The following is a 25,957-nucleotide window of genomic DNA, read 5'->3' as shown; positions in this document are numbered from 1 at the left end:
GGACACTGACGCATTTTTTTCAGTTCTTTAGGTGTTTGTTAAATTTACTTACCAAATGTAGCTATGTTTGTAGGTACTTGTGTCATTATATAAATATATAAACAGAGCGGATACCCACCTTACTTATTTCTACCTTGTCTCTCACGTATTACTATATTTAAAAAAATATTCACGGACCATAATTTTATATCCGCAACGCAGGCTTCGTCAGGTGAACACAAACTTCCAATCAGCTACCACACAAAATAAGATACAAGATTTTCCGAATATTAGCTAGTCTGTTTAACTGTTTCTTAGGCATCCTGCTTACAAAGTAAATATTAAATTTTGACCTCATACTTATATAAAATCCGTACGTAAACATAAATCAAAAGCTACTCGTTTAAACTCTAATTCCTCCCACATATTCTCAATGTGCAGCACACATGTATAGAGTTAACGTTCTAACGCCGGTAGCTATGTACAGTCGGCGGTATTAATTTGCAGCGGATCGCGTAATTAACGGATTTAATTAGAAATTAACTGTTTGGAGCGCAGGGCTGGCGCGCGGGTTTGCGGCAGAGATTATGTTTCAATGAGATTAGCGCTTAGTTTATATATTAAGTGTGTATTTTGCACAAAGGTACATCACGTTTATGTCGAGATTCCTTTAAATTTCTTGAAATATGTATTATCTATTTATCGGAATGAAATTTTGTAACATACCTCTCTTTTTTACCTTTAAAACCACCAACATGCTGAGATGAGGCCATTTCGTGGCACTCTTATTTGGTTTAAATGATTTTGATAAAGATAAAAATACAAAAAGAGGGCCGATTCAGTATTTCTGATGTTGTCGAATTTAGGTTAAATCAAGAAAACAATTACCTCTTTGTGTAAGTTTTGATCTCATTCCGTAAAACTACAGGAAACGATTAGCTTATCATTAGGGTAATCAAAACAGAAAAATTACCCAATTAACATAGAAAGTAACTTAAAGCAGGTTAAACATGACCCCCACTTAAGATTATTATCCTTCTAACACCCAACATGCATTCACTAAGCCCACTACAAAACGTTACAAATAATCGGAACATCCCCTAAGCTGTCGCCGGCAACCCTAAGCGGGCTCACTGAATTTGAAAATTTAATTTAGTTGCGTTTTGTTCGGATAATTGGTTTGTTTTCTATGCCCGCGCGCGCCGCCTGTCGGGAACTAACTAACTATAACTTTATTGTGTTTTACAGTTTAACTAAGTTTTTGTTGAGCGAGTTGAATGTTTAACACGAGTAAATATGTAGTTACGATTTATTTATACTCTAGCCTAGCTGAACACTGTAGGTTCTACACCTACTCACAACTTAGCATATGCTTGAATTCTTTAAGGACTAAATACCAAAGCCGAAATTTTGATTAAGTATTATTAGGTTATGTTTGGTTAATGGAGAATGGATAATAGAGTTATACTTATGTGTTAGTCAACTTAACATATTTTATATCGCCTTCACCTAGAATAGGGGTCAACAAACCGCGAGTCGCTGTTTTGGCTCTTTGAATGTAGGTACTGCTCTCTCTTCAAGTCTCTTCAAGTCACCCAAAATACTTAGAGTTTTAAGATTATTCTTTTTGAGATTATCGGAACGGGTTATTTCTACCACGGATCTTCCTAAAACTTGCCGACTGGAAGGACGAGCTATACAAGCATGAGAACTGAAAAAGTCTTTCCTTTCCCAGGTGTGGTTCCAAAACCGACGAGCGAAATGGCGCAAGACGGAGAAATGCTGGGGCCGCTCCACCATCATGGCCGAGTACGGGCTCTACGGGGCCATGGTGCGGCATTCGCTGCCCCTGCCCGAGACCATCCTAAAGTCCGCCAAGGAGAACGACACCGTCGCGCCGTGGCTACTCGGTGAGTTTGGTGAGGCCATGTTGTTTTACGAAATGGCGCAAGACGGAGAAATGCTGGGGCCGCTCCACCATCATGGCCAAGTACGGGCTCTACGGAGCCATGGTGCGGCACTCGCTGCCCCTTCGCGAGACCATCCTGGTCAGCCAAGGAGAACGACACCGTCGCGCAGTGGCTACTCGGTGAGTTTGGTGAGGCCATGATGTTTTACGAAATGGCGCAAGACGGAGAAATGCTGGGACCGCTCCACCATCATGGCCGAGTACGGGCTCTACGGGGCCATGGTGCGGCACTCGCTGCCCCTGCCCGAGACCCCGAAGTCCGTCAAAGAGAATGACACCGTCGCGACGTGGCTACTCGGTGAGTTTGGTGAGGCCATGTTGTTTTACGAAATGGCGCAAGACGGAGAAATGCTGGGGCCACTCCACAATCATGGCGGTGTTCCCGCTCTACGGGGCCATGGTGCGGCACTCGCTGCCCCTGCCCGAGACCCCGAAGTCCGTCAAGGAGAATGACACCGTCGCGACGTGGCTATACTCGGTGAGTTTGATTAGGCCATTTTATTTTTCGCGGGAGAGTGGCATGGCAGGATGTTCAAATTATAGAGGCGATTACATTACAATTAATCAAGTAGGTACCTTTTTACTTAGACTGACTACTTGCCTGATGTTATGGATTTAGCAAAATAGGACACTAACCTACCAGGAATATCCAATATCCACAGGCTACTTTTACCAGACTGCGTCGGAAGGAGAAGGAGGGTAATTTGTGGCCATTGTTAGTAGGGGACGGATTAAAAACAAATATTTGTGTTCATCGTACAAATAAATACCTTTTCCTGGATTTGGACCCAAGATTTTGTCAGTTTTGGAGTCGGGATTACTGAATAAACTAGTAGGTGCAACAGGTATGTTATTATGTGTTGTATTTAGTTATTACACTCGAGAGCGATGAAAGCAGTGTATACAGGATATTTTATCAAACTTTCATTGCATTTGAATTGAATGTAGATAAGTTTAATAGTAGGTACACAGTTACACAGTATTATGCTAAAATATATATGGCTCATTCAACTTAGACTAATTCATTAAACCTATTTGTATGGGCATACCTACTCTGGCAGCTTCTTAAGTCCGACTTCCTAACTCGTGCATTGCTACGATTGTAAGGCCCAGCTCCCAAAACCCAGTTTTATATGGCTACCACAAGCTTTTCTTCTCAATAAGTGATAAACGAGAATACTCACATTTTGCTAGCCGTGAGGCCGTGACGCTCTTAGTCCAGTCATTATATCCAAAAAACCGACCCTACCCGTGAATAATCAGTTCTTGGATTTTTTTTTTCGTAGGTCCCTCAGGGGGATCACTGGGAGTGTAAATTCAAAAAGTAGACTGAATCAGGCTCCTGTGTATATTCGAAAAACGGTTTTTCTTGAATAACTCGGCTATTTTTGATTTTACAGTAAAACCGTAAGGACAAAAATTGTAGGAAATTTGATTCTCTACAAGTTTGGTCCTCACAATTTTTCTTCTAGGATCGATATTTTGGAAATTAATTTTGAAAAAAGCGACAAATTCAAAATATTTTCATCATCTCGTTTATTTTCAACTTTACGGCATAAATGAAGAGGACTAAACTTGTAGAGAATCAAATTTTGAATTTGTCGCTTTTTTCAAATTTAATTTCCAAAATATCGATCCTAGAAGAAAAATTGTAAGGACCAAACTTGTAGAGAATCAAATTTCCTAAAATTTTTGTCCTCACGGTTTTACTGTAAAATCAAAAATGGCCGAGTTATTCAAGAAAAACCGTTTTTCGAATATACACAGGAGCCTGATTCAGTCTACTTTTTGAATTTAGACTCCCAGTGACCCCCCCGAGGGACCTACGAAAAAAAAATCCAAGAACTGATTATTCACAGGTCAAAATCTATAATGACTGAACTATCTGACCGTGATGATTTTGTTCAAGAGTCGAGCGCAGTGTCGGGTGGGGGGCGCGGGCGCCTGTAGCCACTACCCCCTCCCTGCAGACCGCCTACCGGTGAGTCTAACTCTAACTAAAGGTTCTTGCATACATGATTTTCGGTGGTCGGGAGAGAACATGGCCAATTTTGAATGCGCGGTGCACTTTTCACTTCGGCAACCCATTTTCGGTCACCGCATACAAAATCTCCCGTCTTGCTGTCGTCATGGTAGGTACAGCGTATGCAGCAACCTTAATGCTACCAGATAGCTGACTGAATTGTACAGATGCTAACATGGTTAAATTAAAAACATACCCACTACCCTAAATGCTTGAAACTTAAGGTTTCTCTAGACAGTATTTTGGTAATGAATCTTTGATGACTTATAAACGGACGGATTAATTAAATCAGTCAGCTAATTGGAAAGCGGCCATTTAATTTAGTCCCTCCCCTGACACTGCTCACGGCGTAGATAGTTAGAAACAATATTTGTTTCATTTTAAAGGTGCTAATATGTATGTACCAAATTAGCTGCAACAACTCGAAAAATCTTGTAACTATTAAGCTCTGCAATGGCAACCGCATTTGAGCAAGTATCAAGAACTGTGATTACCTGTAATATTAAGTAAACATAAGGAAAAATTATGTCCACTATCCGATATCCGATATGTTCTAGATAACATCGTGTCGAGATTACTAGTCTTTCTATTAATACGTCTCTTTCTAGACCTAACTAGGCGTCGCCACAATCTCGCCAAAACAATAACACCCGTAAATCACGACAACACAAAGGAAGTATAATTTTTAATCCCAACAAGTCTTGCTCATTTTTCACCCAACCAACAAACGACAAAGAAAAACACACCCTACCACCTGAAACTTAAGATTCTTTTTGTAACACCTACTGTGCTTCCTCCTTTTGGTAACGTGAAGTAGGCTCTATGTGGCTCTACTTAAGGTGTATAATAGTCTCGGAAGGCTTATAAGGAGCTCTCTATTCAGGAAGGCTCGGCTTAGAACAATTATAGCGTAATCATGTTTTGTCACAATTAGGAATTATACTGTGACGGAGTTAGGTTTTTGTGATTTGGGTTGTTTGAGGTGACTTGCTGTTTTTAACAGACTAAGGAAACTTTTTACAGGCTCTATTTTAGTAATTAAAGTAAAAGGAACTGAAAGTAAAAATATCCTTCATCGTAACATTTTAACAAAGCATAGGCATACTTCTGCTATAGATACTTACAATTATTATCGTAAAATTGAGGTTGATACTTAAGTGCCTAATCCTAATATTTCAGTCATAAAATCAGAGACTCAGCAGAAACTATTCAGTTATTTTGAGTAAAAATATAGTAGTAACTTCGTGCTTTGAGCTAATTAACATTTTAGTGGTTACATAAGAATTTATCCCTGCTGCTCCATGGGTGACTTTACTTTTTCTATTCCGTATCATACTACCCGAAATTCAGGTATAATTCCAAAATTTAATTACCTATTTTGACAGTTTTTATTACGGGTGCACATGGCTAAATATAATTTTCGATACAACTGATTAATATATGTACCTTCTGACATATCTATAAAACGCTTAATATGTCAGGTTTTATTTACATACTCGTATTATTTGTAGTGGGCAAAACTGCAAATCCAGAATCAAAACATTATCACTCAAATTAAAAAGTAAAAAACTACAACCATAAACTACAAAAACTAAAAAAAGTCAGAGACTAATCAAATCAGACCATCAAAACGCGACTCCATCAACGAAGTGCCCCCCGCGGGGCGGGGCGCGGTGGCGGGGGGAGGGGGGAATGCAAGATGGCGGCGCATTGTCTAAGGCTTGATTAAGGCAGATTTAAACCACCGCTTACATATTAATTATATACTTAGCATTAAGGCTATGTAGTCTGTGTTTTGTGTTTGAGTTTTTTAATGAGGGGTTTTATTTAACTGTTATGTGGTCTTTTGAATGGTGAAGTGGCCTGTTGGAATGTTGTAAATGTTTTTATATGATTAATTATTTTTCTTTTTGCTGCTAATATTGCTTTTGTAAAAAAAAAGTGAAAACGTTCATGACATTTAAAATTATGACACTTAGGTAAATTTGCTTGCAAAAAATTATTAAGTATTTCAAAATAAATCAATACTAATATTTGATTAACTAATTAATTAAGATAATATATAGGTAAGCTACCTTAGATGAACTTTTAACAATTTCTTAAAAATTAATAAGTATTTTAGAATATTGTTTATTTAGTAACATATTGTTTTGTTTATTTTTTTAGTATATATAATTAAATAGGTATAGGTAATTATTTATACATATTTATTATAGATTAGTGAAGGGGTTTTATTAGTAGACAAAAATACTTACATACAAAACCAACATTAAATGTAAATATGAATAACTTTTACGTGTTAATTTATTTAATAAATATTTCTTTTGATGGCTCCATTTTATAATTTTTAAATATTTACTCGTATATTAAATCAGAATATTTTTGGAATGTTTTAACAACGATTCTGGCAGTCGTGCTATTTTTACCGATAATTGAGTACAATCAAAATGTAATTTAAGACATTATACATTAATGAGTAATTAAACAAGAATATTATGAACAGTCAATATAGTCATCGTTCTACAAACATTTTATAAAGGAAATTAAACAAAAACAAACCACACAAAATATTAACATCGAACTCTACTCGGTTTCTATAACATTAAAGTTAAGTTATAAAATTTAAACTCTACTGACTAACTACATGAGTTAAAAAAACACATGTTTATGTTAATATTCTTAAACAACTTACGCTAAATATAAATTATAAGTAAGTACGAATAGTAATTAAGAAGCTGATTTCTAAAATAAAGTTTCTGATGTGTTGGATCTACCCTTCGTAATAATTGCATGTTCCACTCCAAACTTATATTAATACAATATTAAACAAAAAATATTAAAATAAAATGACAATTACAACCAATCACAGTCCATTACTTCCACGGACTAGTGCCGCGGCCCGGCGCCGCTTGCCTAATGGAATCTAATGCACCGCTTTTCCTGATTGCACAATTGCGATTACCCTCTCGCTTTGTGCATCCCTTTCATCTCACAAATGACACCAGCATCGGCAATCTAACGCGCAATCAGCAAACCGAAAGCCATTGAATTTTCCACTTTAACTTCAAAACCTTAAGCGCTAAAAGGTTTTTAAGCAGCCGCAACTCCAACGTGGCTAAAATCCGGATAATGGACGAAAGGTAATTCTTTTATGGGATTCGCGAGCTCTTGCTTTGATTTTGCATCTCGACATGTCAAATTGATAATAATTACACAGTCAAAGAATCTAGTAAGTGCAGCATCTCTCTAGGTTGCAGAGTGCTACTCTAAACTTGGCTAAATGTGACGATTATATGTAGGTAAGTAAGTGCTCGTTTTGCCGGTAGAACAAAGTACTATGATTAACAAGCGCAATCAAGAAAAATGTGTCGTAAACATCATATTTAGATAATATATCAATAAGTGATTCACCTGTAAACGAGAACTAAATAACCTAAGTATCAAATAGGTACTTATCGCGGAATTGTTCTCAGAAATGACAGGTCTTCCCCATACGCACACTAAATTGGAGTTCCGATTAACCATTCAGGGGATTCAATTTAAAATAACAGACCATTGTAATTCGGTTCTTATAAGACAGAATTGTAATAATCATACCTTTAATTAGGCAAAAATAAAATCTACATACCTACAGTAAATTTAATTCTAAGAGACTTTCGCTGGGTACCGTAAGGATCATGGCCAAATCTTTCTGAACTTTTCTTTGAGATCAATTTTTTCTGCTCTAAACAGCACAATCGAGGTGTTAACCCACGAGTTATAACCACCACATGACCATACACATATGAAAGGCTAAAAGAGACAGTTGGTTCATCGTCGTCTGTGATAATAGCACCACTTCCCAGTATTTCTAAAATGTGTGGAAACTAGAATTAAATACCCACGATAAATGCCTTAAACTAATTGATCACAACTACATTCGGGAGCGTAAATCAAGAGGATTTATACCCGGGAATGCCCGGGCACGAGAATGCCCGGTCGCGGGACTAATGGAGAAAGTTGTAGTGCTAATGGGCGGGCAAATCAGGCCATTATTGAGCGAGATCGTATGGTAATGACCAGTTAACGGGCGAGTTGAGTGATTGGGGTTTCAGAGGGTTAATTGCTTGGGATAGGAAATTATGGACGTTTTCAGTTACTTCTTTGGAACGTTAGTTAATGTACTACCCTTATATCCCTTTTGGCTTACGGTGGCTTAAGGTAATTCTTTATAGGTACATGTAGTGACGATTTTCATGATAAAATACGGTCCGTAGAGTTTCTAATCTTGAGTACCTTTTTAATGACCACGAACAATCTGGTCAAACTTCTGGACAGGCAAACGGAAACAAAGATTCAACTGGTACGGAACTGAAACTATTAATCAGAAGTTACAATAAATTCGTTAATTCATGTGGATTTGGACCCCACAGACAAACTCTGTATACATATTATACAGTTTTGTTGGATAATGTAATTTATGTAATAAGTAAAAGTTTGTAATAATGTAGGTACTTCTCAAATAAATAATAAAAACGGAAATGAGAAACATGAAGAAAGAACTTGAAGATTGTCAAACGTAGGTCTTGAACTTCTTACACATTAGCACATTACAGTATACACATTGTAACAGGAACTTTTTCGCCATAAAACATCGCTACATTTATCATTCCGAACCGGCAATTCTCTGCTCTAAATATTCATAATTCACGCCGGCGCTATATACCACTTATAAATCATACTACTGCGGCACTATAAAGTACATGCAGTAAATAACACCCTGATTAGGTATGCAGGAGGCGCGCGCACTAAAAATCTCGTAAAAATACTGAGCTGAGATATTAAACCGGGAAGACGTCGCCGCGAGGCCCCCGCGTACGCAGACTGATGAGAATTTTAAATTTTGTTGGTTCTTTAGTACACGATGTGTTTGTGAATGCTGAAATGTATGAAGTGGTGACAAATGAAGTTGATGTACTTATTCACTCTTGTAACCACTAGATCATACAAAAGTTCTTGCAAAAGCGACTATAATGTGATTTTCGAACCCAACGAAGAAAGTGTTTAGTAATATTTAGTACCTACATTTGATTTTAAGATTTGTAGGTAAGTATAGGTATTTAGAGTAGTTAATATCTCTTGGTTTCGGATTCTGATTGAAATGGATATTGGTAACGTCAGTATCAGCTTGCTATCAACCCGACTTTCCCCAAAACGTCTGAACTCTGATCGATTCGGACCCGACTAGTTCGTGCAATTATTACATGTATTATGATTTCAATTAATATGTTAATCACATCTTCGTGTAAGTATGCGTATCGGGGTATCGGTAAAAACTATATTAAGAAGGTTCAAGGAGTCATGGAGGCCAATTCAAACATACATTTTGATGTATGTTCGAATTGTCATTTTAATATCATCTCGCTCGCTCCAATATATGTACTAAGAGTACGAGTGAAATGCACGCGATAATAATAACAAAATGGCATAATTTGGACATCAATATATTATGTAAGTTTCAAAAGTCTTCAACGAGTCTCATTCATGTAGGAGAGACTCATAGGATAGGACACTTCCAAAAATAATAGAATGCCAATTTCTCTCTACAGATATGTTACTTCTGAACTAAATTCTAGGACGACATTTCTATAATGAAGAGATTTTAAGCAATAACGACATTAAGTAATAAAAACAACTATAAGTTAATCTCAGTATTTCAAATGATGAAAGAGCAATCTAATTTATTAAAGTGTTTCACGTACACTGTGTTAATCTTACGTTTACTTTTTAGTAAAGTCTCGAATATCTTTTAGAGCCATCAACTGTGAGAGATATTTTACCCGCAATTTTAGGAGCACTTTTCTGGGCTATATATTATCCTCTAGCCACCCAGAGTCCTATAAAAAGGTGTCTGCCGTCATTCTATCTTGAATCTTCAATCAAAATTTCATTTGTCTTGGCAAAGTTTAAAATGTGGTTTATATTATTTAACTGGGGCCTTATTCGACAAGCGACGTTTGGTTTGACGTATCGTGTTGAACTTCCGTTGAATCTGAACAATCCTGTGTCAAAATTTGGCATTAGCAATCCACAGTTAGGTGACAACCAAAGCAAACCATTATAAACCTTAAAGTAGTAATAAAACAAAGTTGACATTTGTTGAATTATTGGTTGTACCAAATGATATTATCCGCACTTTATGAACATGCGATTCATTCAACTGTTGAATTGAAGTGGATGCGAAATCTGACAGTTGTAGGTACATGTCGAATAGGGGCCCAGGTAATGGTAAATAAAGGTATGTCGAATTTTATAAATGGTGATGATGATTGTTTATTAAAGAGAGCATGAGCATAGAAGTTATTGGACATCGTATTTCATATAATCTCCTTGGTTTCAATCTCTTCTGTGTATTTCGGCGTATTCAGTCAACTAGGTTACTAATTAGGTTACTAACTTTGTTTTTTATAATTAATCTTTTGAATAAAGTTTTCATGTTTTCTGTAATCAACAGGAGTACCTATTTAAATGTAGTAGACAGTTCAAAGAAATGCTCCATGTCTTCAATGCTACAATAAACGTTAAGTACAAGAATCTAGGTTTCTGGTATCCCTCGACATTAAGATATTTGTATGATGAACTGCTCAGCTGCATATTTTCCATCTTGACTGATCCAGCAGTTTGTCGGCAAGTCACGTCGGGCACGCGTCGTGTCGGTGTGTGACGCTACTGCATGTAGGACACAAGTCTGAGATGCATGCACTAGCTTACGGACTAGCTTCTGCCTGCGACTTTGTCTACTTATCTGTAGATAGATGATAAATTCCATAATACATTGCGGGTTCCATAATGTACGTATCCTATGCCATGTCCCGGAGCTAAATTGCCAAATATCTAGTTCAACTGTTTAGGCGTGAAGAGGTACTTAATAGACAGAAAGACTAGTGTTACTTTTGGATTGTACATACAATATTAATAGTACCTAGTTATCGTCATTCACGAACGTCGTACATATGGAATTTAGTTTCGATAACATATACTTTTAATTCTTAGATGTCTAGATACTATATGAGTTACCTATATTAAATATTCCATACCAGCTTTTACTCACGACATCGCCTGTGGAAAATTATGAGTTCAGCGGTATAAACGCGGAGATGCATTAGGGAAGCAGAGTTACTTTTCACTTCATACATTTTAGTAGATTTTATACATGCTCTAGCAATTTTTACCATATTCTAACATACCTACTCATGTGATTACAAATTCAATTCAATTCAACAGTGGTTACTCAATTACAAAGATAGATAAAGTGTCATTCTATGGAACTTGCTAACTATGTAAACAAACCGCCATATTGAAATCGTCTATTAATGTCAATTTACTAGTGACTTTTGTTTACATAGTTAGCAAGTTCCATAGAATGACACTTTAGGTATAATATCTGGGTGACATGACGGAAAACATATAATAACTCGGAAATGCGCGTTTTCCTAGAGATAAGACCTAGCTAGATCGATTTTTCGCCCCCGAAAACCCCCCATATAGCAAATTTCATCGAAATTGTTAGAGCTGTTTCCGAGATCCCCGAAATATACATATAAATAAATAAATAAATATATAAATAAACAAGAATTGCTCGTTTAAAGGTATTAGATTAGATAAATAGATAACAATGTCCTAATTGTATTCATCTTTAGTTGAACTGACACCCGCTCCAGTCGCGCCGCGTAAAGCTCTACCAGCCTCTAAAGTAATGCGATTACCATCCACATCGCGTCGCATCGTGCATTTACGATCTGCATAATGAATGATCCCCTTTATTATCCCGCTTATCCGACATTGTGAGACGATGTAGTCAGCGAGTTACGATTCTTGAGGAACTGCATACTATGCGTATGTTCGCTTTTGACTGCGATTAGGCTTAATGTTGTGGGGACATTTTAATGATAGATAAATTGGTATTCTACTAAGCAGAAAATATGTAACTACCACGACTAGCGAAGTAATGAATATAAATGAATAAAAAATATTATTTTATTATTAAAACTTTAAGGATACCGACGTCAACTTAACGGACCTAAACTCTAGTAATAATTACAACTTAGAGAGAGAGAGAGTGCACGCGCTGTTGATGCGTTGGTCATAGAGACTTGTCCAATTTTTGTATCGGCTGAATGATGATGAAAATGTTTAAATGATTTTCTTATTCATTTTTTCAACTTATTTTTTCTCGGCTGTAATTTTCGCTTTATCATCAATGAAACGGAAACAAGTCTACGCATCTACTCGTACCTACTGTTTACGATCGTGGTATTGAATAATAAATTTGTGCGCTTTAATATGCAAGTAGTCCGGGAAACAAGATGTCATGAGAGTTCCTCAACAGAAATGAACCCCCTTGAATGTAGGTATCTACTATTCTGTTGTCGCAATCCAATGTTGTGGGTATGATATACTGTAGTCATGTCATATCAACCTTAAATTTTCTATATGTATAGGTAGTTATCTATGTACTATCTAAACTATAAAGTCTGTCCTTTAATATATTAGCAAATTCTAAACGTTATGGATTCTAAGTAGGTATTCTCATCTATTGTGAAAACACCCCAATTATCATGATCGTCATCTTCGCTGATAAAAGCTAATTTAAAAACTTGTGCCAACTGTGATGAACGACAAACAAGCCATTAATAGTAACATATTTACTGCTGTTTATTTACCATTATTTGTAGTTACCGTTTAAATATAAGGATTTACCGAGACAGTAGCACGAGCTACGATTTCATTTTGCCGTAAGTAATTTAATTTGGCTCCCGCGGTTGTGGCAAATCAAGTTACTTAACTTTTTATGACCATTTACGACGCTGAGGGTAAGAATATCCGTCCTGAGAATGTTTTAATATCGTTTTGTGAGGGAATAAAGATAAAATGTTTGTTACTAACTTTGGGGTTGCTTAGAGTACTCGGCTAAAGCTACCTAAATGTGAGTTAAACGAAATTTGTTCCTATCAAAGTGTTCACATTTTGTGCCATGTAATCGGTATTCTTCTTTGGGCGCCATTCTCTACCGTAGTTTGTCAATTATTAGACTAAGATCTCTTTGACCTTCAACACAGTAGAATTCGAAATCTAAGTTTTATAAGGTATTTATTTTGTGAAGAAATTACCGTCCAGAAAATATTAGGATTTTTAGGGTGATGTTGATGTCCGGATTTTTGTCAGGATATAAAATTTTTCAAATGCCCCTATCCTTGCCAGGCGCTTTCGGTGGCACTCCGGGCACAGATGCGAATAGGCGCTAGGAACATACAAAATCATTCCCATTTGTGCCCGCCTGTTGTATGGCAGTGGTCATGTGGGGCGGGCAGCGGGCACAGATAGGAATACAACGCATTTTCGATATCAGTCCCTACCTCCGTATCTACACCTATTTTATTAACAAGTGACGTTTGTTTCAGGCATGCACCGAAAGTCGCTGGAGGCGGCCCACCACCTGAAGGAGTCAGGGTCGGAGCGCGAAGGCTCGGAGGCCGAAGGCGACCGCCCGCACTCCGCCTCGCCGCATGAACACCATGACAACCATGATGCGCAGGTAACCATTACTAGCGACCGAAGCAAGTTCTCTGATAAGCTGCCTTTCCACTCAGACGGAGATCAAAGATGTGCGGGAATCAACCAATAGCATTGATTGTAATCCAACGGAGCTGAGAAGATATGTGGATTACTTCTACAGTTATAATGTACCTGTAGGTACAGTCAGCAGCAGCTAAACTGCTTTTATTACGCTGACTTTTAGCACGAGTGAACTAATATGAAGCCAATAGACATATAATGGACTTCTAAGTGAGCGAGGTGTTCAAATTGATCTGAAACGTTGTTGTTTAAACTAATTTTAAGTCAGTCTACAGAATATTAAGATCATGCGCATATCATTTTGGAAACTTAACTCACGTAGTCACTTCTAAAACTGACGTACAATGCTTACATATTTGTTTTACTTACATATTTATATGATTTTCACCCATATAAATTATTTCCTTGTAAATCCTCAGGCGCAGAGTTCCCCCGCCAGCAGCACCACCGCCTCCTCCTCAGCCAAGGGCCGCGCGTCACCAGAGGGTGCCTCCTATGAGGACCCTGAAGCCTTCCGGAACAACAGCATCGCCTGTCTGCGGGCCAAGGCGCAGGAACACCAGGCCAGGATCCTTTCCAACAATATCTTGCTTCAGGTAATTTGAACCTTTAAGTTTAAGTATCCAAATTAGACCTCCAGATGGCAGATTCTCAAACTCGTAAAGGTGCATGATCATTGATCACTATCGTCACCACGTCTTCCTTTCCTTTATCCTTTGATGAGGACATCAGCCAAGAGCCGCTTCGCCAGAAGACTCCTATGAGGACCCTGAGGTCTTCAGGAACAACAGCATCACGGTCTGCAGGTCAAGGCCCAGGAGCACCAGGCCAGGAGCCTCACCATCACCAACAATATTTTTCTGCAGGGAGGTAAGATTTAACCATTCACCTATGAATTTCTTCGCGGATCTCCTCACGATGTGTTTCCTTCGGCCAAAGGGCGGGAGTCACCAGAGAACCCCTCAGAGAAGGACTCCGAGACATTCCTTCTCCTAAACGTAGTCCCTAGGTAAATATGTCAATTCTTAAGACAAGCCCACCTCTCGCTCAATATTTTCCAATCTAATTCAGTATTTTCGTTTTTGGTTACAGGTCCGAGGTCTAGCGCGGACGCCCAGCACACCCCACGATGACGACGGCCCCGTCGACATCGACGTCGGTACCGAGCCCCCCCCGCTCGACCCCCACGCCCCTCCCTCCCTCTACTGACCTCTACATTCCAACCCCGCGATTGGTCGAACGCGCGCGCTCATCGGTTAAGAACACTTGTGATTAGTGGAATTCGAAAACATCTTTACATTCCAACTCTGTGATTGGTCGACGTGCGCTGATTGGTTGACAACCAAATCTTGTGATTGGTGGATTTGAAAGACCGTTACGTTCAAACGTATTAAGTGTAATTATGTAAATTATTAAGCGTATTTAACTAAATCCCTATTTTTCGTGCAATACATTTAGTTAAGTATTTATGTGTGTAGCTTGTGTTAATACTATAGGCGTTGTAAAAAGTACCAGCACTTAGATATTATTGTATAACGGTATTTAGTTGTAAGTAAGTAATCTTGACCGTTATAGACCAGTTTAACTCGAGGCAAGACTAAAACGGTACTAAATTTATGAAAGTGTTAGTTATTAAGTATTTTCAATGTTGAGAGGTTGTCATTAATTTTATCGAAATTTGAATTCAGATACAGCCTAATTTGTAACTTGTACATGTAATGTAATAGTCACTACATGCGTTTTGTATATTTTTACCATCCGCCCTAAGGTATACTTAGACAAAAATTGTATACAACAACAACCGAAAAAAATTTAGCATCCCTATCACCTCTGATGGTAAAAATCACATGGTGTATGCAGTGACTTGCCCAATTTCACCTGGCACTTTATTTTCTATATAATTCAATGTATATTAATCTTTATTAGGCATTTGATGTCTTCAATTTGGCCCTAAACTGACAATGAAACCAAAAAGTACCTCAAAAGTTGACCGAAATCGAAATGATTAGCAACGAATGCACACAAATTGTTTTGTGCTTGCCGTATCTTGCCTTAGCTTATTGGATAGAACTACTTATGCCTAATTATGTTTAAAGTGTTCTAGCTCTCTGTTTCTAGAATCGAATGCTACTTAATTACATCGAATCATAATGATCGCTTTCTTGTTATCGATTTATGGTACAATTCTCGAACGCACGTTGCGTTTGAAAAAAATTGATATTTTTATAATTTAATCGCGAATTAAAATTTAACGTATTTGACATGTAAATTGTTTTTCATTCTGTGTTTTGAATATGTCTTCAATGTCAAGTATTCTTTTACTCAGAAACAGAAACAGTCACTTAGAACTTGTCATAGTCTGGAAACATATGTACATGTACCTAACCTACTACCGATGTACTTAAACAGGGACATAATTCCACATTGCTATTTCACAACTTGTAACACTGCAATCCAACTGCTTCAACTTAAAAAAAAATGCATTTTAAATGGAAAATAGCCGTGTCACGATTTGTTTTTATAACATGTGAAAATCGTCCCGAGTACTTACTACACTAGAGTTGTAATATATTATATTTAAAGCACCCAGTTAAGGGCGATCATCGTAATATTAAGATTATTCCGATGAATAAAACTGTGTAAATCTCTAATTGAAGTATTATTCTATACCCTCTTAATATAAACCAACACGAGAAGCGATCCTCAAGCATAATATTTCGCTGATAAATGAATATTATAGTCTACCTATCTCAGGTAGTATAAGTAGTAGTAGTATAGCATAAAATCTTACTTGTATATTTGTCAGTACATACATACTTATCTTATACCTTTAAACGAGCAATTCTTGTATATAATATATTTTTCGGAGATCTCGGAAACGGCTCTAACGATTTCGATGAAATTTGCTATATGGGGGTTTTCGAGAGCGAAAAACCGATCTAGCTAGGTCTTGTAAACGCGCATTTTTGAGATTTATATAATTATGTTTTCCGAGCAAAGCTCGGTCTCCCAGATATTGTAATTTAATCATGGCATGAACAGAATAATTTTATTTGATATCAGCGCCATCTTTCGAGTATGATTTGAACTCAAATGTAGTCTCGTATTTAATTCACTTCAAAAGATTTCTAGTCGAGCAGCTAAGGGCGGAGAACATCAGTTTATTGAATTTGCAGTAGAGGACGCTATTTAAAGTTGTGATGTTTTTAAAATAGGTACATTATTTACCAAAGAGAATTTGAAATAGAGGCGGATTGTCAAAGTAAATATGTAGCCATAGTAAATTTACTGCCATCTTTCGACAGCAGATTAAAACTGTTAGAACGCCATTTGACTTTGACCCTTATTCTTTCAACTGATGTGTTAATTTGTTAAATATTTAAATTAATGCCATCTACCCGACCGTAGGCCAAAGGTATGGTGCAATCTTTTCGAGAGAGCGTAGCATCCTAGATAAGTTTTTAATAGGTATGCTAAAAGTATAACGATTTAGCATATCTGAACACTTATTGGCTATTTTGTTGAATTTGTTATCGAATGAAGTGATTACCACATACATATACATACCTATGAATGCAAGTAGATAACCACGATAGATAAGATTGTGTTGTGTCGGTTTAGTCAGAAACTGTATTACAAGGAGTGTGACCGCGTTAGTGTACTTAAATAATTAAAATATAATCAAAATGGGGTGTGGTGAATTTCTAGTCAAATACATCTTATTTTTTGCCAACTTGTTCTTTGCGGTAAGTTTCCGTTATTTTATTTACAAAAATTAATTTTGAATACTTAAAATTGATGTAAAATTAAGTGATGGTGATGGTTGTTAGAAAGCACCTAGATAATTTTAGTGTTCTTGCCACTGACTTAATATAAAAGAAATAGACACACAAAGCAGAACAAAAACGTCAACAAATGTGGATCCCAATGACGTTTCGCACCATTTGCATTGATGATAAAAACGCTTACGTAAATTTTGAGTCAAGATAAATGTTTCGTACATAAAAGAGCTTAATGTCGTAAGCATTAAGTGTCAAATTTGCAAACAGAGGTACTAACACTGTTAAAAAATTTAGTCCGATGGCACTAAACGTAACGTATTTACGTCAAACAACGTCAAACGAGAATAATGAACGAATGGAGTCACTTTGGTACACTTTATTAGGTATTACTGTACAGAAAAACCAATTGAAGTAATAAATAAAACAAATTTAATTTAATCGGGAGCTCAAATAAAATTAAATCGTGGTTCAAATTCAAAAAAAATTAATTTTTAATAAGTAAGTATACGTCTTTAACCTTTTAACCGCCAGCAATTTTTGATCGAGCGTGCTCGTGTGGCCACCGACAGTAATTGTACCACGCAGAGTAAGGTTGGCATAGTTCCCGGAGTTATAAATGTGCTGTAAAAACCTAATCAGATAACTTATTATATAAAAACAACTTATTAAATAAAATAACTGTGTATTTTTAATTCTACATTTACTCATCGCACGGGTGCACGTGGACATTTATTGGTACTGATTGGATTTTTGAGAGGTGGGTAATTTTTGAAGTGAAAATTTCTTTAGCGGCGCTGGGCACTTTTTGAGGTGGGGAAAAAATGATAAACTCGAGACAGCGTAAGGCGATCACATGACCGTAAGGGGCGTAAGGCGATCACGTAACCGTAAGCCCCGTAAGGTGGCCACTCATAATTTAGATGGTATTTAAATCAATAAAGAAAAACTCAATGTTATTTGACATTTATGTTGCGAACTCCTTTTCAAGACTCTTTACCTATGTTCAAATAATTTGACGTTGTCATGGCAGTATGTAAATAAACATGTCAATGAAAAAGTGTGATCTTAATTGAGAATGATAATAATATATAATAAATAAATATAATACCTCCGCTAAACGTATGTATCGTGTTACCGGGCGTCGGTAACATAGTGAGGTGAGTTTTCACTTCTATCGGCACTCCTGGAGTGCAACCGTTGTTGCTTGTTATTATAAAGTCCATACTTTATAAAAAAAATCCTGTGGTTGTCACTGTGTTCAGACAGGTTTAGCATTTACAGTTAGTCGATATAAGCCCTTATTGGTGGTGTATATGTAGGAAACAGGGAAATGGGCCGAACACACAAGTGCCGTTTTGCCTTGTTTAAAACTGCATCACCCCTATCTCTTGCTATTATTAAATGGCAGTCCACTTTGCACGTGTCATAGGTTTTCTTGGAAATCTTGAATTTGAACATAATGTTATTCGTTATGAATGCCATATAAAAATATAAAAAAATATTGACCTCATATCGACTCATTAGATTTTTGTTCCTTGACATCCCTTCTTTGGTACTAACAAATTAATTTATTCAAAACCATAAAATTACCACCAGATTACATAAATTATGTAAATGCTATCCCAAGAACTAACCGAAAGAAATACATTCCATCCTTTTTCCTTGTTTTATCATTGTTATTTTTACATATTTCGACGGCACATTTCGTAATTGTTGACAACTTCACATTTGAGCGTTTCAAACAAGACTAAACGAAAAATGCGTGATCTGTTTTAACATCACTTTTGTGGGGCCATTTTTTGCGGCTGATTGGGTATCCAGTTCTTTATTCTATATCAATGGTTCTTGCGCTGCTTAGGCTTGAGGTGGAACCCCTTACTGCATGTAATAAAAAAGATATGTTTAAATTTGAACTTTAATAGCTGTCAATAGATTTGAATATCATATCCGTCATATATTTTATGACATTGTATGCGGTAAAGGGTAAAAGATTTAATTTGTTTTTATTTATCTTTTGTTCTCAAAAAACATGGAAACAATCTCGTTACCTACCTATTATGCGATGTAAAATACCTATACCTAATTAATAATTACGTACCAAACGCAAACTTTAGATACCTTTAGGTAATTCTCATTGGTCTTTTATCTTCTAATTAAAATTAACATCGATTAAAATCAGAGAAAGTTACTATATTCAGGACGTAGACTGATAATAATCATTAATGATCTATATCGATGTATGATAAATATCACCAAAATTGGTAGGTATCTCAATAATATAGCATTCAAAATCAGGATTTGGTTCAGTTTCCGTACTTTCCTTTACAGTAATATTTTCCTGGTAATTTAGTCAGTTACTTTACAAAATAATGGACTTTAGGTGTGGTGATATTATTCACATTTAGGGCCCAGACTAACGGTCCGATGCTTCCGATAAGATAGCAAACGAACACACGCTGATAACAGATAACAACAAAGCTGGGCGCCGATACTTCGAAAAATAATGTATAATGCGAATACTTGTAATGATAATCACTACATAGTACAAAACAAAGTCGCTTCCCGCTGTCTGTCTGTCCCTATGTATGTTTAGATCTTTAAAACTACGCAACGGATTTTGATGCGGTTTTTTTAATAGATAGAATGGTTCAAGAGGAAGGTTTATGTATAATTCATTAACCCGTGCGAAGCTGGGGCGGGTAGCTAGTTTGATATATATGGATAACGTCACATCACTAGGTCCTTTAGGCCGTGTTCGAAAGAAGCAAAATGTATCTAGAATGCAATCAAAAGAGGCGTGTTGAATTGAAACCAGAGCCATTTAGAAATATTCCCGAATAGAATACCTACTAGGCGTAGGCGGTACTAGGGATTCAAGTGCCTCCTTGAGATAGAAATGATTTTGCTACCGCTTTGCTTTTCTCTTGTCATATCAGTATATATGCAAAACATAATACCTATAGGAAGTCATTATTTTTCATCACAGCCATCGGAGCTATGTTCACAGACTTGTTTGCAATTCCTATACCTACACTAAAAAAGCGGCCAAGTGCGAGTCGGACTCGCCCATGAAGGGTTCCGTATTTAGGCGATTTATGACGTATAAAAAAAAACTACTTACTAGATCTCGTTCAAACCAATTTTCGGTGGAAGTTTACATGGTAATGTACATCATATATTTTTTTTAGTTTTATCTTTCTCTTATTTTAGAAGTTACAGGGGGGGGGACACACATTTTACCACTTTGGAAGTGTCTCTCGCGCAAACTATTCAGTTTAGAAAAAAATGATATTAGAAACCTCAATATCATTTTTGAAGACCTATCCATAGATACCCCACACGTATGGGTTTAATGAAAAAAAAAATTTTGAGTTTCAGTTCAAAGTATGGGGAACCCCAAAAATTTATTGTTTTTTTTCTATTTTTGTGTGAAAATCTTAATGCGGTTCACAGAATACATCTACTTACCAAGTTTCAACAGTATAGTTCTTATAGTTTCGGAGAAAAGTGGCTGTGACATACGGACGGACAGACAGACGGACAGACGGACAGACGGACAGACAGACAGACAGACATGACGAATCTATAAGGGTTCCGTTTTTTGCCATTTGGCTACGGAACCCTAAAAATGACCTGAGGGCCTACCGCGAACCACGTTCGACGTGTTACCTCCCTGTCACACTTACGTACGAATTAACAAGTGCGACAGAGAGGCAACACGTCGAACGTGGTTCGCGGTAGGCGCTCTGTAACATTTAGGTACTATTAGTAGTAATAGGTAAGTACCTATAGTCTGATATTACGAACAATTTTGCCTTTCTGTCTGACACATTCGAATGAACAATACAGCAAATCAGATAATAAATCTATACCCATAACACACTTCCACATCAACATCATTTTTTCTCTGAAACAAATTCTTATCTTTTGTTTATTCATAAAATCGTCATAATGAATCACCTCTGACTCGATGTTTACTCTGAGAAGTATTGGTAAAATATTAGGATATGTAGGTAGGTACATACAGTACAGTGTAAAAATATGGGTGCAAAATCAAACATCGTACTCAAAAACATGTCCCATACCTAGTTCTAGCTCTTATGTCAGCGAATTAAGAACTATGGGACATATTTTTGAGTAAGTTATGCCTATGCACCCATATTTTTACACTTGACTGTACACATACAAATTTTGCAAAGGTTTATCAATCATTCAAAAACATAATTTAAAAAAAAGTCTATTCTACAAGCTAACATGAAGATTTGAGGAATCAATTTATTTTGTCAGACTCGCGGGTAAACTGCAACTTTCTCATCAATTTTGAAGGATAAAGAGAGAGCCTTTACGAGCAGGTGTGGTGAAAAATAAATTACATGTACCTACAATATATTTCCGTCGCTATTTCATCGGAAATATGCACCAAATTGGATAATTTCCCGACATTATCGACAAATTGATTCATGATCTACTTGTAATCAGTCTTTAAAGCCACATTAACGTCAAACTCGAGTTCTGAACATCTGATCCATGAGGAATCGAGGGAACTCCTCAAACTGATTACTTCATCATCATCTTCCTCGCGTTGTCCCGGCATTTTGCCACGGCTCAGGGAGCCTGGGGTCCGCTTGGCAACTAATCCCAGTTATGGGCGTGGGCACTAGTTTTTACGAAAGCGACTGCCATCTGACCTTCCAACCCAGAGGGTAAACTAGGCCCGTATTGAGATTAGTCCGGTTTCCTCACGATGTTTTCCTTCACCGAAAAGCGACTGGTAAATATCAAATGATATTTCGTACATACGTTCCGAAAAACTCATTGGTACGAGCCGGGGTTCGAACCCGCGACCTCCGGATTGCAAGTCGCACGCTCTTACCGCTAGGCACCCAGCGCTTTTTTTACTTCAAACTGATTACTTATAAACTTATTAAATTATTTCCAGTTATCAGGGCTCGCGCTCCTGGGTATCGGAGTAGCCGTCCAGCTGAAGGTTACGGCGATAACCAGCCTCGTCGATGGCTGGTACGAGTTTGGACCCATCGCCACCATGGTGGTGGGGTCTATCGTGTTCTTTATCGCTTTCCTTGGATGCTGCGGCGCTATTAGGGAGAGCAACTGCATGTTGGTCACTGTAAGTATAACAAGTTTAAGATCTTCAGCAGACATTGAGATATTATTAGGTACTAAAGAGTCTTACTTTACTTTAAAACAATGCGGCTAATATAGCTCGCAAGTCTTAATATAGAGCCATGTAAGCCTTACTTGGATTACATGGCATTTACAGCCGTAAATTTATGCTGAACTTCACGCTTTTAAGTTCATATGGAATCCACGCGCCATTTTCTTATATTCGTTTAAGTATATGTTTGCTTTCCATGACAGTATCTCATGAACCGCGATAGCTATACAGTTGAAATTTTCACAAATGATAATATGTATCTCTATTGCCGCTATAACAACAAATACTAAAAATAAATAAAATAAATATTTAAGGGGGGCTCCCATACAACAAACACGATTTTTTTGCTCTATTTTTTGTTGATGGTGCGGAACCCTCCGTGCGCGAGTCCGACTCGCACTTGGCCGATTTTATTTAGATTTAGTTTAGTTTAGTTTTATTTCAAAATCGTTTGTATTTAGTTTAATTGTAATTTTAAGTTTTTTTTATTTATTTATTTTTGTCATGTTTTTGTACCTTACTTATATGTATAAGAAAAACTAAAGGTGTGTATTATCAATTGATTGCAGTACTCAATCTTCATGATCGTGCTAATGATCCTGAAGATAGCTCTGGCGACGATAGTGTTCGTGAACGCGGACTCCCTGGCCACCAGCATCAAGAACGAGTTCAACAACGTCTTCCTTAACAACCAGACGGAGTTCCACAAGATCGAAACGGCGGTAATTATATTTTATTATTAAAAAAGCGAATACCCTCTAGGGCCCTTGCCGGAATCAGTTGGGTTTAACATTATAAGAAACAATGTATAAAAAATAAAGTGAGAAGAATCAATCCGCCAATGATTTTGGAGTTTAAAAAATTAAGGAAACACGAAACTAAACAATAAGACGCAATTGTCGATCGCAACGAAAATCTATCAAAATATGGCATCAAACTTTTGTCTCTCGCAGCAAACATTATCAATTATCATAAATGTTAATTCGTTATTTTATAGTCTTCTCTAATTTTTTTTATTGTGTTAGGGTTGTTGTTATTCGTATTTTGTTCTATTTTTTAGTCCTTTTCGTCCGAGAACTTTTTATGATAATACCTAACGATCAAAATACCTATCATGTTTTCTTCCAGCTCACTTGCTGCGGTACAGAAGGCGGGCAGTCCTACGGTCTGAACATTGTATCTCTGCCACCGAGCTGCTGCGCTGAGGGCGCTACCACCTGCACTCTGCTCAACTCGTATCCTGGATGCAACTCGCGCGCCGAGGACTTCATCTCCACCTTCAGCACGGCGATTGGTGTTGTTTGCATTGTCGTGGCTGCTTTAGAGGTAAGATTTGGCATCTGTGGAACTTAGATCCTCCAAAGTACACTTTGGACTAACTTATATCCTTGCATCTGATGTCTATTCATTTTCACACTTCTACCCCAAACCAAAATAGTTTCCAGGTCAAATAGCTTCCACTAGTCACATGAGCATTTTCACTTAACTGTGCACCTTAAAACGCGACTTAAGTCATGTTTCAGTAACGTCACGTCTAACCGTTACATTCCTGACAAAATGTAAGGGATCTGACATTGACCGTCAGTTTTGTAACGATTGCTAACCGGCAGTTAAAGGTGCACAGTTAAGTGAAAATGCCCACATACGGTCCGCGACAGTCCGCGAATTTTTAAACAGCATAGAATCTGAGGTAGCTTCGTCAAATCTAAGGGTACTAACTATTAGTCAAATTCATGAGAGAATCCTCGCGAAACACGAGCGAATGATAACAAACAGACATCATTTTGAAACAGACAAATTCGAATTGGCTTCGATGCATTCCTGCATATCGCAGAATCACTGCACCTTAGGTATAAAATAAAACAAAGCCCCCGCCGCGTCTGTCTGTTTGTATGTATGTTCGCGATAAACTCAAAAACTCCTGAACGGATTTTCATACGGTTTTCACCTATCAATAGAGTCATTCTTGACGAAAGTTTAATAATGATCTAACCTTTTTCTTTACAGCTGGTGGCGGTGGTGTTTGGCCTCTGCCTCGCGAACCACGTGCGAAACAGGGACAGAAGAACGCGTTACTGAATATCAGTCTCTTACTTTATATTGCGACGTGAAAAGAACCGAATGGGTCTTCATGTCATTTAGTTATAGGTGAAATTATAAGAACAATAAGTTTCGTTATAGTATGTTGGGGTAAGATCGTCATGTCGAGATCAAAGGAAAGGGGACGGTGACTTTTCCATACAAACGTAGCCCCCATTTTCCTCTCTGGATATTGACATAATCGATTTTTTATAATCTTTTGATGTATATTTAACCATAGCTCTGCCCCTAAGTTTGACTTTTTTCGATATTTTGATTATTGTAAAAATGTGGTGTATTAAACACAAATTTCTAAATCAAACGTCCGCTACGTTCTACGTCCCCATAGCTGATGGTTGATGTACAACAAATTGTGGCAAAATATTATCAATAATGTTTATACCCAGAGAGGAAAATGAGGACTACGTTTTTATGAAAAAGCGGTTTCGCGCGGGTCCTCCATTTTGGTCTTAATACAAACTACCTATATTGGCAGTTCGATCTTGCCCAAACAAATACATAAATAAACTGTTAACTAATACATTTTTTAAAAGGAGACAATTAGTTAAAAAAAAAACATAGGTAAGTAGGTATTAATTATTTTAATCTCTTCATTCATTTTTGTATAACATTTAAATGAATAAATAAATAAAAATAAATAATGAACTTTATTGAAATGATTCCCTTCGGACGTATTTTTTATTTATTTATTCCCTAATGGTTATGGATTATGAGGCTTCGGTCGCGACGCCGCAATGGTTGCCGCGGTTGCGGGCCAGCTTCATGTAGCCCTTCTTGCGCCAGCATGTGCGTCAAGATATCTTGATTATAGTATCCGTTAAAGTGGTTAGAGCAAAGGATAGGAGGGCTCGGTCGCGACGCCGCAGTGGTTGACGCGGTTGCGCGCCAGCTTCAGGTAGCCCTTCTTGCGCCAGCTTGTGCGTCAAGATATCTTGATTATAGTAACCGTTAAAGTGGTTAGAGCAAAGGATAGGTGGGCTCGGTCGCGACGCCGCAGTGGTTGACGCGGTTGCGCGCCAGTTTCAGGTAGCCCTTCTTGCGCCAGCTTGTGCGTCAAGAGATCTTGTTTATAGTAACCGTTAAAGTGATTAGAGCAAAGGATAGGAGGGCTCGGTCGCGACGCCGCAGTGGTTGACGCGGTTGCGCGCCAGCTTCAGTAGCCGTTCTTGCGCCAGCATGTAGAGATCTTGTTTATAGTAACCGTTAAAGTGGTTAGAGCAAAGGATAGGTGGGCTCGGTCGCGACGCCGCAGTGGTTGACGCGGTTGCGCGCCAGCTTCAGGTAGCCCTTCTTGCGCCAGCTTGTGCGTCAAG

At 37.5% G+C, this 25,957-nt stretch overlaps 2 protein-coding genes across 3 annotated transcripts in view; both read left to right on the top strand.

Moving 5' to 3' along the window:
* The window catches only part of LOC134653575 (visual system homeobox 2-like), a 132,547-nt gene extending 117,249 nt beyond the window's left edge, over nt 1-15,298 (top strand). For both annotated transcript variants that reach the window (XM_063508967.1, XM_063508965.1), the window contains 4 exons: nt 1,715-1,889; nt 13,412-13,545; nt 14,006-14,182; nt 14,679-15,298. In XM_063508967.1, the coding sequence (XP_063365037.1) occupies nt 1,715-1,889; nt 13,412-13,545; nt 14,006-14,182; nt 14,679-14,795 (603 nt within the window). In that variant the 3' untranslated portion in view covers nt 14,796-15,298. The remainder of the gene's footprint in view (nt 1-1,714; nt 1,890-13,411; nt 13,546-14,005; nt 14,183-14,678) is intronic.
* A 1,909-nt stretch (nt 15,299-17,207) lies between these two features.
* Nucleotides 17,208-24,737, top strand: LOC134653289 (23 kDa integral membrane protein-like). Its single transcript, XM_063508614.1, has 5 exons — nt 17,208-17,332; nt 22,308-22,496; nt 23,114-23,266; nt 23,673-23,870; nt 24,552-24,737. Exons 1-5 carry the CDS (start codon nt 17,273-17,275, stop codon nt 24,621-24,623), a joined length of 672 nt encoding a protein of 223 aa, XP_063364684.1. The 5' UTR covers nt 17,208-17,272; the 3' UTR covers nt 24,624-24,737.
* The last annotated feature ends 1,220 nt before the right edge of the window (nt 24,738-25,957 follow it).

This window comes from Cydia amplana, chromosome 13 (assembly GCF_948474715.1).
Source record: "Cydia amplana chromosome 13, ilCydAmpl1.1, whole genome shotgun sequence".
Taxonomy (NCBI): Eukaryota; Metazoa; Arthropoda; class Insecta; order Lepidoptera; family Tortricidae; genus Cydia; species Cydia amplana.
The sequence above is the reverse complement of the archived record's forward strand: the minus strand, read 5'-3'. Positions and strand labels throughout refer to the sequence as shown.